The 16369-nt window shown below is 28.6% G+C and overlaps 1 protein-coding gene across 2 annotated transcripts in view; it reads right to left on the minus strand.

Moving 5' to 3' along the window:
- The window catches only part of Pka-r1 (Protein kinase, cAMP-dependent, regulatory subunit type 1), a 72473-nt gene extending 56138 nt beyond the window's left edge, over positions 1–16335 (minus strand). Inside the window, exon 1 of one of the 2 annotated variants that reach the window (XM_064054149.1) lies at positions 16021–16335. In XM_064054149.1, coding sequence (XP_063910219.1) covers positions 16021–16185 — 165 coding nt within the window. In that variant the 5' untranslated portion in view covers positions 16186–16335. Of the gene's footprint in view, positions 1–9076; positions 9211–16020 lie in introns of those variants that run through there. The other variant, XM_064054151.1, reaches the window with a different exon arrangement.
- Between the last annotated feature and the right edge of the window lie 34 nt (positions 16336–16369).

Here is a 16369-nt window from a genome sequence, read left to right on the forward strand (position 1 = left end):
TAGCGATTTTGACGGAAAGCAGTAGAAGAACAGAAATTCACAATCCTGAAAATAAAATCAGACCTTAAAAAAAGCGAAGACCAAAAAAATAACAAATTCGGAAAAAATCATAATGACCAATACTTCGAAAAAATCTGGTCTTGATAAAAAAAAACTTTAATTTTGAAGACAAGGTTTGAGAGAAAAACTGAAATAATGATAAATCAGCGAAAAAGAGCGAAATTTTATAGTCAAAATTTTGTATAAAATACTTTTCAAATTCTCGAGAGAAATTAACGCCTGTGACACAAGTTTATATTTTTAGAGTCAAAATCTTGACGATAACCTCGGTGTTAACATCAAAGGAAAATTCGTCTCGTTTTCAAAAATCGTCGAAAACGATTTTCAAAAAATCCATTAAAAAAAAATCAAACCAAAATTTTGCAATTAGCGATTTTGACAGAAAGCAGTAGAACAGAAATTCACAATCCTGAAAATAAAATCAGACCTTAAAAAAAGCGAAGACTAAAAAAATGACAAATTCGGAAAATATCATAAAGACCAATACTTCGAAAAAATCTAGTCTTGATAAAAAAAAACTTTAATTTTGAAAACAAGGTTTGAGAGAAAAACTGAAATAATGATAAATCAGCGAAAAAGAGCAAAATTTTATAGTCAAAATTTTGTATAAAATACTTTTCAAAGTCTCGAAAGAAATTAACGCCTGTGACACAAGTTTATATTTTTAGAGTCAAAATCTTGAAGATAACCTCGGTGTTAACATCAAAGGAAAATTCGTCTCGTTTTTCAAAAATCGTCGAAAACGATTTTCAAAAAATCCATTGAAAAAAAAATCAAACCAAAATTTTGCAATTCGCGATTTTGACGGAAAGCAGTAGAAGAACAGAAACTCACAATCCTGAAAATAAAATCAAACCTTAAAAAAAGCGAAGACCAAAAAAATAACAAATTCGGAAAAAATCATAAAGACGAATACTTCGAAAAAATCTAGTATTGAGGAAACAAACTTTAATATCGAAGGCAAAATTTAGGAGAAAATTGAAACGATGACAAATGGAGCGAAAATTTTGTATAAAGTGCTTTTCAAATTCTCCAGAAAAAGTCAAACCCTGAATTTTTTTGTGAAAATCTTGATAACATTGAAAAAATTAGTCTTTTTTCAAAAATCGTTGAAAACGAATTTCAAAAAATATATTAATAAAAATCAAACTAAAATCTTGCGGTTAATAAGTTATGATTTTGACGGAAAGCAGTAGATTTAGAGCAAAGAATAGAAATACACAATCTTGAAACTAAAATCAGATCTTTTGAAAAAAATTTAAAACTAAAAAATGAAAAATTCGGAAAAAAATTGTAAAAACCAACAATTTGAAAAATATAGTCTTAAGAAAACAAATTTAATTTTGAATACAAGGTTTACGAGAAAAATAGAAAAAATTATAAATACAGAAAAAAATAGGAATAATTTTAAAGTGAAATTTTTGTATAAAATAGGTACTTTTCAAATTCTCCAGAGAAACTCAAACCCTTAAAACACAACTTAAGATTTTCAAAGTCAAAATCTTGGAAATAATAATTGTAGTAAAAAAAAAACTAACAAAAATCTTGTGATTATATCTTGAAACTAAAATTATTTCTTTAGAAAAAAAAGTGAAGACTCTAAAACAGTGTCAACACAATTACAACGCATTTAAAAAACGAGCAAAACAAAATCACCAACAGACGGAAAAAGAGCCAGAAATCAGCAACCCGTCATCACAATCTCGCACCAAACTCGCTCATAACAAAAAACCTCCCTTTTTCCGCCACATTTGTTTGCAAAACTCGCCTCTACACTCCCATTATTTATTCATTCAATCCGACCAATTACGAACATCACCGCATATCCACTAAATCAATTAATTAAGCTACAAAATTCGAGAGACAAGCAAATAAATAATTCACCACAAATACCGCAACAGGCTCGGCGCAATCCCATTTAATCCGACCCCACTTAAGAACAAATGTTACAACCTAAACCAGATATAATTACACCGTACGTAATTATCGTCATTACGCACAATCGAGAAAGTAATCAACGACGAACGTAATTACAACCATTTGAAGTAAATCATCGAAAAATAATAATTGGACAAACACGAGCATCATTCTAATCCGTCTGCTAACCCAGTTTCGGTTGAAACGATTTATCGTTGTTTTTCTCCACGTGAAAAACACGCGTGATAAATAACGTTTACAAGAGACGATTCCACGGGAATAGCGAAAGTGAAAAATTAAGGGTGAGTTATGGGACGTGTGAAAAATCCTTCGGGGTAAATTTGTGCGCTTTCTAGAATTGGAACTAGGACGATTTAAACGTAATCGTGTCGGGCTCCGCCTCTCTTAATCAGTTTACGCGTCTATTGATTGAATTAAGCTCCGCCCCGTTGCCAACCCTGAGCACTCGATAATTAACTCCGAACCGTCCTCCGGCGTGTGATTAGTCACGGCTGATTTAGTTATGAACCATGCGATATTCAGTTGGCATCGACGCTTGAAATTTCATCATACTGCAAAATATTGAGTGATCAAAGGGAAGGCGTGGCCTGAATGGACCAGTAAGAAATCGAGCGTTAAATAAATGAGAAAAAAGTGGAAGCAGAAATGTTTAAATGGAAAATGTAATTTACGTCCAATGAACGTAAAAGGATTTTTCGACGTCTTTGAACTGTTCACACCTATTCGGAAAAAAAATCTTTGCCGATTTTTTATTTTAGCTGTGTAATATGGTGGAGGCGCCGGGCATCGATTGTCGGTCAGTTGCACACATTAAAGACTAAAGAGTCTCATCAAACTATTTTTTTTTTGGTTAAACAGGAACGATTTTCTTTATTTTACATTAACGAGAAATTAAAACGGCTTTGAGACAAAAGGTTTCGATTTAAATTCACACGAAGTCGGGGAGAGATTATTTAAATTCCTTGTTATGGAACCGCCAAGTCTTTACCAAAACTTTAATTACCTTTCGCAATCTGGTACGAAGTTTGGAATAACAATTTAACCACAGGTTACAAAGTGAAGTCAAAATATTGACTTGGTTGTTCATTTTGATTTAAATATTTTGCATTAAATAAAATGGATTTTTTTAATAATATAAATTTAAACGATATGTTTTCAAGATTTTACAAAGTTTGTGTTAATTTTGTTATTTTTTAAAATCGACAAATGGAAAGAGGAAATCGACAGTTTCGTTTTCTACATGCTGTGACGTTTGAAAAAGCATAAAATTTGACATTCGTTAAAATTAATATTACTACACTATAAAATTATCACTTTGAGACAACAAAATCAAACTCTTTAAAGCAAACATGAATACTTTTAAAATGAAATCTCAGTTAATCCAGTCTTCAAATTTTAAATAAAATACTTAGGATTCTTCAAAATAAAGAAAAACTCAAAAACAGTTGAAAATTTTTATTAAAAAAATAGTACTTTTTTCCGAAAGCGCCAAAAGTGAAATTCCAACAAATCTAGTCTTAAAAATTTTTTTTTTGACATCGCCTGTTATGATTTTCACGAAAAAGGGTAAATTTAGCGAAGAACAAGAAATAACAATCTTGAGAATAACATCATAATCTTTAGAAAAAGAATAAAAATGTTCTCAATTTCCAAAAAAAAAAAAAAATTAAAACCAAGACTGAAAAAAATCACACTTAAAACAAGCCTTAATTTTGACGGCAAAATTTTGAAAAAAAAAAAGATAATATTGATAAAAACATGTCAAAGAACAGTGAAGATTCTAAAATCAAAATTTTGAATAAAATCTTCAAATTCTCGAAAATAATAGTGAAATTCTTGAAAAACAGTTGCAAATTTTTAGAATCAAAATCTTGAAAATAATCTCGGTGTCATAAAAAAAATAGTAATTTTTTTTCAGAAAGCGGCGGAAATTAAATTCCAACAAATCCAATCTTCAAAAAAAAAATTAAACCAAACTCTTGACATAGCAACTTATGATTTTAACGAAAAATGGTAGATTTGGCGAGGAAAAGGAAATTTTAGTCTTGAAAATAAAATAATAATCTTTACAACGAGAATAAAGACCCTGAAAATTTTCTCAATTTCGGAAAAATCTCAAAACCAAGACTTTAAAAAAAATCACACTTTCGACAAAACAACCCCTAATTTTGGCGACAATATTTGAAAAAAAAGGTAATAATGTTAAAAAACATGTTGAAAAACAGTGAAAATTTTAAAAACAAAATCTTAAATAAAATACTTAGGATTCTTTAAAATAAACTCAAAAACAGTTGAAAATTTTTATTAAAAAAATAGTACTTTTTTCCGAAAGCGCCAAAATTCCACAAATCCAGACTTCAGAATTTTTTTTTATATATAGCCCGTTATAATTTTCACGAACAAGAGTAGATTTAGCGAAGAACAAGAAATAATAACAATCTTGAGAATAACATCATAATCTTTAGAAAAAGAATAAAAATGTTCTCAATTTCCAAAAAAAAAAATTTTAAACCAAGACTGAAAAAAATCGCACTTTTGAAAAAACAAGGCTTAATTTTGACGGCAAGATTTAAAAAAAAAAAGTAATATTGATAAAAAGATGTTGAGGAACAGTGAAGATTCTAAAATCAAAATTTTGAATAAAATCTTCAAATTCTCTAAAAAGTGAAATTCTTGAAAAACAGTTGCAAATTTTTAGAATCAAAATCTTGAAAATAATCTCGGTGTCATAAAAAAAATAGTAATTTTTTTTCAGAAAGCACCGGAAATAAAATTCCAACAAATCCAATCTTCAAAAAAAAATTAAACCAAACTCTTGACATAGCAACTTATGATTTTAACGAAAAATGGTAGATTTGGCGAAGAAAAGGAAATTTTAGTCTTGAAAATAAAATAATAATCTTTACAACGAGAATAAAGACTCTGAAAATTGTCTCAATTTCGGAAAAATCTTAAAACCAAGACTTTAAAAAAAATCACACTTTCGACAAAACAACCACTAATTTTGGCGACAAAATTTGAAAAAAAAAAGGTAATAATGTTAAAAAACATGTCGAAAAACAGTGAAAATTTTAAAAACAAAATCTTAAATAAAATACTTAGGATTCTTTAAAATAAACTCAAAAACAGTTGAAAATTTTTATTAAACAAATAGTACTTTTTTCCGAAAGCGCCAAAAATGAAATTCCACAAATCCAGACTTCAGAATTTTTTTTTTTATATATAGCCCGTTATGATTTTCACGAACAAGGGTAGATTTAGCGAAGAACAAGAAATAACAATCTTGAGAATAACATCATAATCTTTAGAAAAAGAATAAAAATGTTATCAATTTCCAAAAAAAAAAAAAAAAATTTAAACCAAGACTGAAAAAAATCGCACTTTTGAAAAAACAAGGCTTAATTTTGACGGCAAGATTTTGAAAAAAAAAAGGTAATATTGATAAAAACATGTCGAGGAACAGTGAAGATTCTAAAATAAAAATTTTGAATAAAATCTTCAAATTCTCGAAAATAAAAATGAAATTCTTGAAAAACAGTTGCAAATTTTTAGAATCGAAATCTTGAAAATAATCTCGGTGTCATAAAAAAAATAGTAATTTTTTTTCAGAAAGCGGCGGAAATAAAATTCCAACAAATCCAATCTTCAAAAAAAAAAATTAAACCAAACTCTTGACATAGCAACTTATAATTTTAACGAAAAACGATAGATTTGGCGAAGAAAAGGAAATTTTAGTCTTGAAAATAAAATAATAATTTTTACAACGAGAATCAAGACCCTGAAAATTTTCTCAATTTCGGAAAAATCTTAAAACCAAGACATTGAAAAAAATCACACTTTCGACAAAACAACCCCTAATTTTGGCGACAAAATTTGAAAAAAAAAATGGTAATAATGTTAAAAACATGTCGAAAAACAGTGCAAATTTTAAAAACAAAATCTTAAATAAAATACTTAGGATTCTTTAAAATAAACTCAAAAACAGTTGAAAATTTTTATTAAACAAATAGTACTTTTTTCCGAAAGCGCCAAAAATGAAATTCCACAAATCCAGACTTCAGAAATTTTTTTTTATATATAGCCCGTTATGATTTTCACGAACAAGGGTAGATTTAGCGAAGAACAAGAAATAACAATCTTGAGAATAACATCATAATCTTTAGAAAAAGAATAAAAATGTTCTCAATTTCCAAAAAAAAAAAAAATTTAAACCAAGACTGAAAAAAATCGCACTTTTGAAAAAACAAGGCTTAATTTTGACGGCAAGATTTAAAAAAAAGGTAATATTGATAAAAAGATGTTGAGGAACAGTGAAGATTCTAAAATCAAAATTTTGAATAAAATCTTAAAATTCTCTAAAATAAAAGTGAAATTCTTGAAAAACAGTTGCAAATTTTTAGAATCAAAATCTTGAAAATAATCTCGGTGTCATGAAAAAAATAGTAACTTTTTTTTTCAGAAAGCGGCGGAAATAAAATTCCAACAAATCCAATCTTCAAAAAAAAAATTAAACCAAACTCTTGACATAGCAACTTATGATTTTAACGAAAAATGATAGATTTGGCGAAGAAAAGAAAATTTTAGTCTTGAAAATAAAATAACAATCTTTACAACGAGAATAAAGACCCTGAAAATTTTCTCAATTTCGGAAAAATCTTAAAACCAAGACTTTGAAAAAAATCACACTTTCGACAAAACAACCCCTAATTTTGGCGACAAAATTTGAAAAAAAAAATGGTAATAATGTTAAAAACATGTCGAAAAACAGTGAAAATTTTAAAAACAAAATCTTAAATAAAATACTTAGGATTCTTTAAAATAAACTCAAAAACAGTTGAAAATTTTTATTAAACAAATAGTACTTTTTTCCGAAAGTGCCAAAAATGAAATTCCACAAATCCAGACTTCAGAATTTTTTTTTTTTATATATAGCCCGTTATGATTTTCACGAACAAGGGTAGATTTAGCGAAGAACAAGAAATAACAATCTTGAGAATAACATCATAATCTTTAGAAAAAGAATAAAAATGTTCTCAATTTCCAAAAAAAAAAAATTTAAACCAAGACTGAAAAAAATCGCACTTTTGAAAAAACAAGGCTTAATTTTGACGGCAAGATTTAAAAAAAAAAAAGGTAATATTGATAAAAAGATGTTGAGGAACAGTGAAGATTCTAAAATCAAAATTTTGAATAAAATCTTCAAATTCTCTAAAATAAAAGTGAAATTCTTGAAAAACAGTTGCAAATTTTTAGAATCAAAATCTTGAAAATAATCTCGGTGTCATAAAAAAAATAGTAACTTTTTTTTCAGAAAGCGGCGGAAATAAAATTCCAACAAATCCAATCTTCAAAAAAAAAAAATTAAACCAAACTCTTGACATAGCAACTTATGATTTTCACGAAAAATGATAGATTTGGCGAAGAAAAGGAAATTTTAGTCTTGAAAATAAAATAATAATCTTTACAACGAGAATAAAGACTCTGAAAATTGTCTCAATTTCGGAAAAATCTTAAAACCAAGACTTTAAAAAAAATCACACTTTCGACAAAACAACCACTAATTTTGGCGACAAAATTTGAAAAAAAAAAAGGTAATAATGTTAAAAAATATGTCGAAAAACAGTGAAAATTTTAAAAACAAAATCTTAAATAAAATACTTAGGATTCTTTAAAACAAAGAAAAACTCAAAAACAGTTGAAAATTTTTATAAAAAAAAATTGTACTTTTTTCGAAAGCGTCAAAAATGAAATTCCAACAAATCCAGACTTCAATTTTTTTTTTATATAGCCCGTTATGATTTTCACGAAAAAGGGTACATTTAGCGAAGAACAAGAAATAGCAATCTTGAGAATAACATCATAACCTTTACAAAAAGAATTAAAATGTTCTCAATTTCCAAAAACAAATAAATAAAAATAAACCCTTCTGAAAAAACAAGCCTTAATTTTGACGGCAAGATTTTGAGAAAAAAAGGTAATATTGATAAAAACATGTCAAGGAACAGTGAAGACCCTAAAATCAAAATTTTGAATAAATTACTTCAATTCTCTAAAATAAAAGTGAAACTCTTGAAAAACAGTTGAAAATTTTCATATGGCGACGGTAGATTTAGCGATGAACAGAAATTCGTAATCTTGAAAATAAAATCAAGATTTTTAGAAAGAAGAAAAATATGTCAAATAAGAAAAAAAACATGAGATTAAAACTTTAAAAAAATCTATATTTTTAAGAAGACAAGATTTACACACGAGAAATAATGACAGCGGAAGTCAAATTTTATGGAAAATATTTCAACTTCTTAAGCAAAAATCAAACTGTTGAAGATATTTTCAGATACAAGATCTAAAAAAATCTTGCAGTGATTTTACAATTTTTTATAAAAGACAACTTTAAAACAAAACAATATAATTTCATGAACCAAATTAAGATATCAATAAAATTAAGATAGCGAAAAAAGAAAATGAATAAAAACCACTGTAAAATTATGTGTCGAGGTTTGCCAATTTTAAAAACTTCTTATTTTTCGGATTATGAAAATCTAAACAGTTATAATCGAATGAAATTGTGAAATGTGCAACTGATAAATTTCTGATAAAAAATCCAATTAGCGAAATACAGATCTTAATTCGTTAAATTTACGTAGAATAAAAATTGGTACTAATGGATAATATTTAGCCCTGTTTCCACCCACATTAATTGTTTATCTAAAACTTTCTCAGACTCCATTAAAACAATTACCCCTTCAACCACCAAAAACCCGTTTTTACCTCTCCACCCACACCCGTCACGTCTACCCAAATTTCAAATTACTCCCCCAAACTTCCACCCCAACCCCAAATTTTCTCAAAAAATCCAACACTCCACGTGCCTCGACATTTTTCACCCCCAGAAACATCAATAAATGAATGCGCAAGTCTGCCCCAGAACAGGAATGCGTTCAACACTTTTCCCGACACGTTCTTGTTTATCACGGCCGGACAACCCCCCGAAGACAGCGGCCCGCACCCGACCCGCCGCCACCGCGCCCGGCCCGACCCCGGGGGGCGCCGCCGACGTCAGCTACAAAAATGCACTTACCACCGACAACGTTAACATCATCGCACAGTGGTGGCTCGAGGGGGATGTTGCGTACACGACCTTGGCCACGGTAGACCACAAACGTGCTTTCAGCGAGACCGACTGTGCCCGAATGCAGGTCGCTAGGCGACGTGCGCTCCGTCAGAATCCTTGCGTGACGTCATCAGGATAACGCTTTAAAGGGGTGTGGTGTAACGACTATAGATCCTCATTGTTTCGGAACGGGATGGCGGGATTTGGAGAGGTAATGGATGGCGGCGACGGGAGCGGATTTTCGCGGAATAGTGTGATGAGATGGGATTGGGAACAAAAAAAAAGGAGAAAAACGGGAGATTAACAGCAGGATAAGCGCGAGTTTTTAGCATTAAAAGCAAAAAATATGCTTCTGTAGTAGTGGTTTATGAATCCGCCCTTACACATTATAATTAAAAAATTTAATAAACGACTCTTTTTTTTATTTTTTATTCACACAAAACTCCCGACTTTTGTGATTTTTTTTCTCAACTGAAAAAACTCTCGTTGCTGACGCACGAAATTAATTTTAAATTGTGCGCTACGCAAAAAAAAACACAATAAAAAAATTCCTAGGCTTGATGAAATCTGGTCCGATTGTGCCGTAGGGAAAATTGCGTTCAAAAGCAAAGGTTGTGAATAATACGTGTCGAGGAAGCTGGAGGAAAAACGAAAAAAATCATAACACGGGGATATTTTTACGCTGAGAGATACGGCATGAATGGATAGCTGGGAGCGATAAATAAAAATATTTTCCGCACGATTTGTGGTAAAATGTGGTGATTATTGGTCCGAACCAATTTAAAAATGCTATTATAAGAAATTAGCCTTAACATACTAGTGGGAGAAATATGTTCCGAAATAATATATGTGGCTATAAAAACGCATAAAAATACTTTCGCGGTGATCGTGTTTTTTTTTTAAATTATTATTTAAGTTCGGTTCTGTACACGAATATTTTTCGTTTCACACAATAATCAATATTCGCGTTTTGCGCTGGGGCACTATTGTGTTGACATACATATTAACTGCGTATTCTCGTATTTTGAAATTTGTCCCAAAAACCCACTTTAAATTTCAAATATTTGTATATTTCGAGTTGACGTCAACCTTCAACTGACGAATACATTTTGATTGTTTTATCTAAACTTATCTTTATCTTAATTATAAAATAAACTTTTTTAAAATGAATTAGAACAGCAGTCTTGTTTTTTTACTGTAACGTATGGTGTAATTTAGTAATGGAGACGAATTAAATATAAAAAACTAAAAATTTATGAACAGTTTATGTATAGTATAAATAGTTTTTGAATCCGTGTTGAATTTAAAAAAAAAAAACAAAATTGTATGATACCATTTCGCAAATACATAATTCAAATTCTTTAAAATAAAAGTGAACTGAATTTTTAGAGTAAAAATCTTGAAAATAATCTCGGTGTCACATTGAAGAAAAATTAGTGACTTTATTTCAAAAAGTGCCGAAAATAATATTACAACAAATCCAGTGTTTAAAAAAAAAATGATATAGCGACTTGGGATTTTGATAAAAAACGGCAAATTTACCGAAGGACAAGAAATATCAGTCTTGAAAATAAAACCACGATCTTTATTTACAAAAAGAATAAAAAGTAAAATTTTTATCAATTTTCAAAAAAAAAAAAATTAAACTAACACCTTGAAAAAATCAGACTTTTGAGAAAACAAGCCTTCAGATTTTGAAAAAAAAAAAGAAATAATGATAAAAATAGTGTTTTCGATTTTATAGAATAACATATTCCTACACTTGTAGTTTATGAATCCGTGTTGAATTTTTACATCCAGATTTTTGGAAAAAAATCAAAATTGTATGACACCAATTTGCAAATACATAATTCAAATTCTTTAAAATAAAAGTGAATTCTTGAAAAACAGCTGAAAATTTTTAGAGTGAAAATCTTGAAAATAGTCTCGGTGTCACATTCAAGAAAAATTAATGACTTTTTTTTCAAAAAGCGCCGAAAATAAAATTACAATAAATCCAGTCTTTAAAAAAAATTACCGAAGGACAAGAAATTTCAGTCTTGAAAATAAAACCACGATCTTTATTTACAAAAAGAATAAAAAGTAAAATTTTTCTCAATTTTCAAAAAAAAAATAATAATAATAATACTAACACCTTGAAAAAATCAGACTTTTGAGAAAACAAGCCTTCGGATTTTGAAAAAAAAAGAAATAATGATAAAAATAGTGTGTTTTCGATTTTATAAAATAACATATTCCTACACTTGTAGTTTATGAATCCGTGTTGAATTTTTACATCCAGATTTTTGGAAAAAAATCAAAATTGTATGACACCATTTTGCAAATAAAATTCTCTAAAAAAAAAAAAATGAACTCTTGAAAAACAGCTGAAAATTTTTTGAGTAAAAATTTTGAAAATAATCTCGGTGTCACATTGAAGAAAAATTAATGACTTTTTTTTTCAAAAAGCGCCGAAAATAAAATTACAACAAATCCAGTCTTTAAAAAAATTACCGAAGGACAAGAAATTTCAGTCTTGAAAATAAAACCACGATCTTTATTTACAAAAAGAATAAAAAGTAAAATTTTTCTCAATTTTCAAAAAAAAAAAAACAAAAATTATACTAACACCTTGAAAAAATCAGACTTTTGAGAAAACAAGCCTTCAGATTTTGAAAAAAAAAAAAGAAATAATGATAAAAACAGTGTGTTTTCAATTTTATAGAATAACATATTCCTATACCTGTAATTTATGAATCCGTGTTGAATTTTTACATCCAGATTTTTGGAAAACAATCAAAATTGTATGACACCATTTTGCAAATACATAATTCAAATTCTTTAAAATAAAAGTGAATTCTTGAAAAACAGCTGAAAATTTTTAGAGTAAAAATCTTGAAAATAATCTCGGGGTCACATTGAAGAAAAATTAATGACTTTTTTTTCAAAAAGCGCCGAAAATAAAATTACAACAAATCCAGTCTTTAAAAAAAATTACCGAAGGACAAGAAATTTCAGTCTTGAAAATAAAACCACGATCTTTATTTACAAAAAGAATAAAAAGTAAAATTTTTCTCAATTTTGAAAAAAAAAACAAAAATTAAACTAACACCTTGAAAAAATCGGACTTTTGAGAAAACAGGCCTTCAAATTTTGAAAAAAAAAGAAATAATGATAAAAATAGTGTGTTTTCAATTTTATAGAATAACATATTCCTACACCTGTAGTTTATGAATCCGTGTTGAATTTTTACATCCAGATTTTTGGAAAAAATCAAAATTGTATGACACCATTTTGCAAATGCATAATTCAAATTCTTTAAAATAAAAGTGAATTCTTGAAAAACAGCTGAAAATTTTTAGAGTAAAAATCTTGAAAATAATCTCGGTGCCACATTGAAGAAAAATTAGTGACTTTTTTTCAAAAAGCGCCGAAAATAAAATTACAACAAATCCAGTCTTTAAAAAAAATTATGGAAGGACAAGAAATTTCAGTCTTGAAAATTAAACCACGATCTTTATTTACAAAAAGAATAAAAAGTAAAATTTTTATCAATTTTCAAAAAAAAAAAATTAAACTAACACCTTGAAAAAATCAGACTTTTGAGAAAACAAGCCTTCAGATTTTGAGAAAAAAAAAGAAATAATGATAAAAATAGTGTGTTTTCAATTTTATAGAATAACATATTCCTACACCTGTAGTTTATGAATCCGTGATGAATTTTTGCATCCAGATTTTTGGAAAAAAATCAAAATTGTATGACACCATTCTGCAAATACATAATTCAAATTCTTTAAAATAAAAGTGAACTCTCGAAAAACAGCTGAAAATTTTTAGAGTGAAAATCTTGAAAATAATCTCGGTGTCACATTGAAGAAAAATAATGACTTTTTTTGCAAAAAGCGCCCAAAATAAAATTCCAAAAAATCCAGTCTTAAAAAAAATGATATAGCAACTTATGATTTTGACGAAAAACGGAAAATTTACCGAAGGACAAGAAATTTCAGTCTTGAAAATAAAACCATGATTTTTATTTACAAAAAGAATAAAAAGTAGAAATCTCAATTTTCCAAAAAAAATCAACTAAAACCTTGAAAAAATCAGACTTTTGAGAAAACAAGCCTTAAAATTTTGAAAAAAAAAAAAGAAATAATGATAAAAATAGTGTGTTTTCAATTTTATAGAATAACATATTCCTACACCTGTAGTTTATGAATCCGTGATGAATTTTTGCATCCAGATTTTTGGAAAAAAATCAAAATTGTATGACACCATTCTGCAAATACATAATTCAAATTCTTTAAAATAAAAGTGAACTCTTGAAAAACAGCTGAAAATTTTTAGAGTGAAAATCTTGAAAATAATCTCGGTGTCACATTGAAGAAAAATAATGACTTTTTTTGCAAAAAGCGCCGAAAATAAAATTCCAAAAAATCCAGTCTTTAAAAAAAATGATATAGCAACTTATGATTTTGACGAAAAACGGAAAATTTACCGAAGGACAAGAAATTTCAGTCTTGAAAATAAAACCATGATCTTTATTTACAAAAAGAATAAAAAGTAGAAATTTTCTCAATTTACAAAAAAAAAAATTAAACTAAAACCTTGAAAAAATCAGACTTTTGAGAAAACAAGCCTTAAAATTTGAAAAAAAAAGAAATGATAAAATAATGTGTTTTAAATTTTATAGAATAACATATTCCCACAAGTGTAGTTTATGAATCCGTGTTGAATTTTTACATCCAGATTTTTGGTAAAAAATCAAAATTGTATAACACCATTTTGCAAATACATAATTCAAATTGTTTAAAATAAAAGTGAACTATTGAAAAACAGCTGAAAATTTTTAGAGTAAAAATCTTGAAAATAATCTCGGTGTCACATTGAAGAAAAAAAATGACTTTTTTTTCAAAAAGCGCCGAAAATAAAATTACAACAAATCCAGTCTTTAAAAAAAATTATATAGCGACTTGGGATTTTGATGAAAAACGGAAAATTTACCGAAGGACAAGAAATTTCAATCATGAAGATAAAACCATGATCCTTATTTACAAAAAGAATAAAAAGCAGACATTTTCTCAATTTTCCAAAAAAAAATTCAACTAAAACTTGAAAAAAATCAGACTTTTGAGAAAACAAGCCTTAAAATTTTGAAAAAAAAAAGAAATAATGATAAAAACAGTGTGTTTTAAATTTTATAGAATAACATATTCCCACAAGTGTAGTTTATGAATCCGTGTTGAATTTTTACATCCAGATTTTTGGTAAAAAATCAAAATTGTATAACACCATTTTGCAAATACGTAATTCAAATTGTTTAAAATAAAAGTGAACTATTGAAAAACAGCTGAAAATTTTTAGAGTAAAAATCTTGAAAATAATCTCGGTGTCACATTGAAGAAAAATTAATGACTTTTTTTTCAAAAAGCGCCGAAAATAAAATTACAACAAATCCAGTCTTTAAAAAAAATTATATAGCGACTTGGGATTTTGATGAAAAACGGAAAATTTACCGAAGGACAAGAAATTTCAATCATGAAGATAAAACCATGATCTTTATTTACAAAAAGAATAAAAAGCAGACATTTTCTCAATTTTCCAAAAAAAAATTCAACTAAAACTTGAAAAAAATCAGACTTTTGAGAAAACAAGCCTTAAAATTTTGAAAAAAAAAAGAAATAATGATAAAAACAGTGTGTTTTCAATTTTATAGAATAACATATTCCTACACGTGTAGTTGATGAATCCGTGTTGAATTTTTACATCCAGATTTTTGGAAAAAAAAAATCAAAATTATATAACACCATTTTGCAATTTAACTTTGAAACTCCAAAACCGAATGCTCTGAAATTTTGTAAACGTTTTAAGCTTATTGTTAGCACGATAAATAATTAATCAAAATCGTTCTTTCTTTTTTTAACGAAAAATATGAAAGATGGGTTCTATCAAGGTCGATTTAAACAATTACCAATTTGGACTGACGAATCAATAAGTGTAGTAATTATCAGACACAGAAGATATAAGTGAAATGTCTGCAGTATTTTTGGGAGGTGAATATAACTTGCGGCTTTATTTTTAACCCCTGAAACGAAAATCGTGACTTAGATCTAAAGTATGTAAACAACGAAAACTTCCTCTTCACATGTCACGTTATTTTTATTCGAAACTTAAGATTTATCAGAAGGCCAACGAATTACTTAAATTATTCTAAATTTACGTTGTATAAACTGACAAAAATCAAACTTCTGCATTTATATATAGTCATTATAAAAAAACGATTAGTAAAATGACCTTTTTTAACGTGATTCTAGCGTGAAATAACAGATTACCTATTAATAGCACTCATGTGCGAAATATTTCACAGAAATAAAACCTTCCAATGATATCACAGAACACTCAAATAAGAAAAACAAACAAATCAAGCTTAATTTTCTAGAAAGCCAACCAATAATAAAAATGAGTGGTTGTAAAAGACACAGTCAGTTTGCCAATTTTGTGAATGAATGAATAAACTCTCAATTAAAATAAACTAAGAATTCCGAAAAGCTCACTTAAGCAGCACAAAGACCATTTGTTGATAACTCAATTACTCCTATTAAATAATCAAATCCAGCTAAATCTAACTCATACAGAGCAACGCAGCGGCGCCCACATCCTCTGTAATCACCTCGTTCGATAAACATAATACTGTTAACACCTCAACTATATTTCATCGTTATCTGATCTTCACGCGTTATTTATAGCAGCTCCACAGCCGCCGTCTTGTCTGTACCACGCACCCCTCGAGCCTCCAGCAGCAACGAGTCCCACTTTCCCGCTTTTCCTTCCACAAACGTGTTAGTTTTCGGCTAAAACGAAAGCCAGCATGGACACGCGGAGCGCCATATCCAGGCCACGAAAACAGGGGTTAAAACGGGCAGCTCAATACTCACCCTCTCCAGCTTTTGGAAATACTCCCTCAGGAACGAAATCGGGTTGGCTGGACGGTTTACACATAATTGAACGATACAATCTTTGAGAATTTGCTGGATATTGTGTGTTTGAACGTAAGCTTCGCATTCACGCAGGGATTGCTCCTCGTCGACGTTCGCTGCCATTTTTACAACACTTGAACTTGCGGCGGCTACGGTTTCAGTAAAAGTTCAATTGCACTTCGCGAATCTTTTGAAAACGTTGTTAATGTTAAAAAAAAGAACTGAAAGTGATTTGACAGTTGTTGCTATTTTTATTTTTGTTTCTTTGGGGCGGCTAGGTTGGTAGCGTGGGATGGGGGCGGGGCGA

Source organism: Zophobas morio, unplaced genomic scaffold (genome assembly GCF_036711695.1).
Source record: "Zophobas morio isolate AGI-343-1 ecotype UQ-CSIRO unplaced genomic scaffold, CSIRO_AGI_Zmor_V1 ptg000012l, whole genome shotgun sequence".
NCBI lineage: Eukaryota > Metazoa > Arthropoda > Insecta > Coleoptera > Tenebrionidae > Zophobas > Zophobas morio.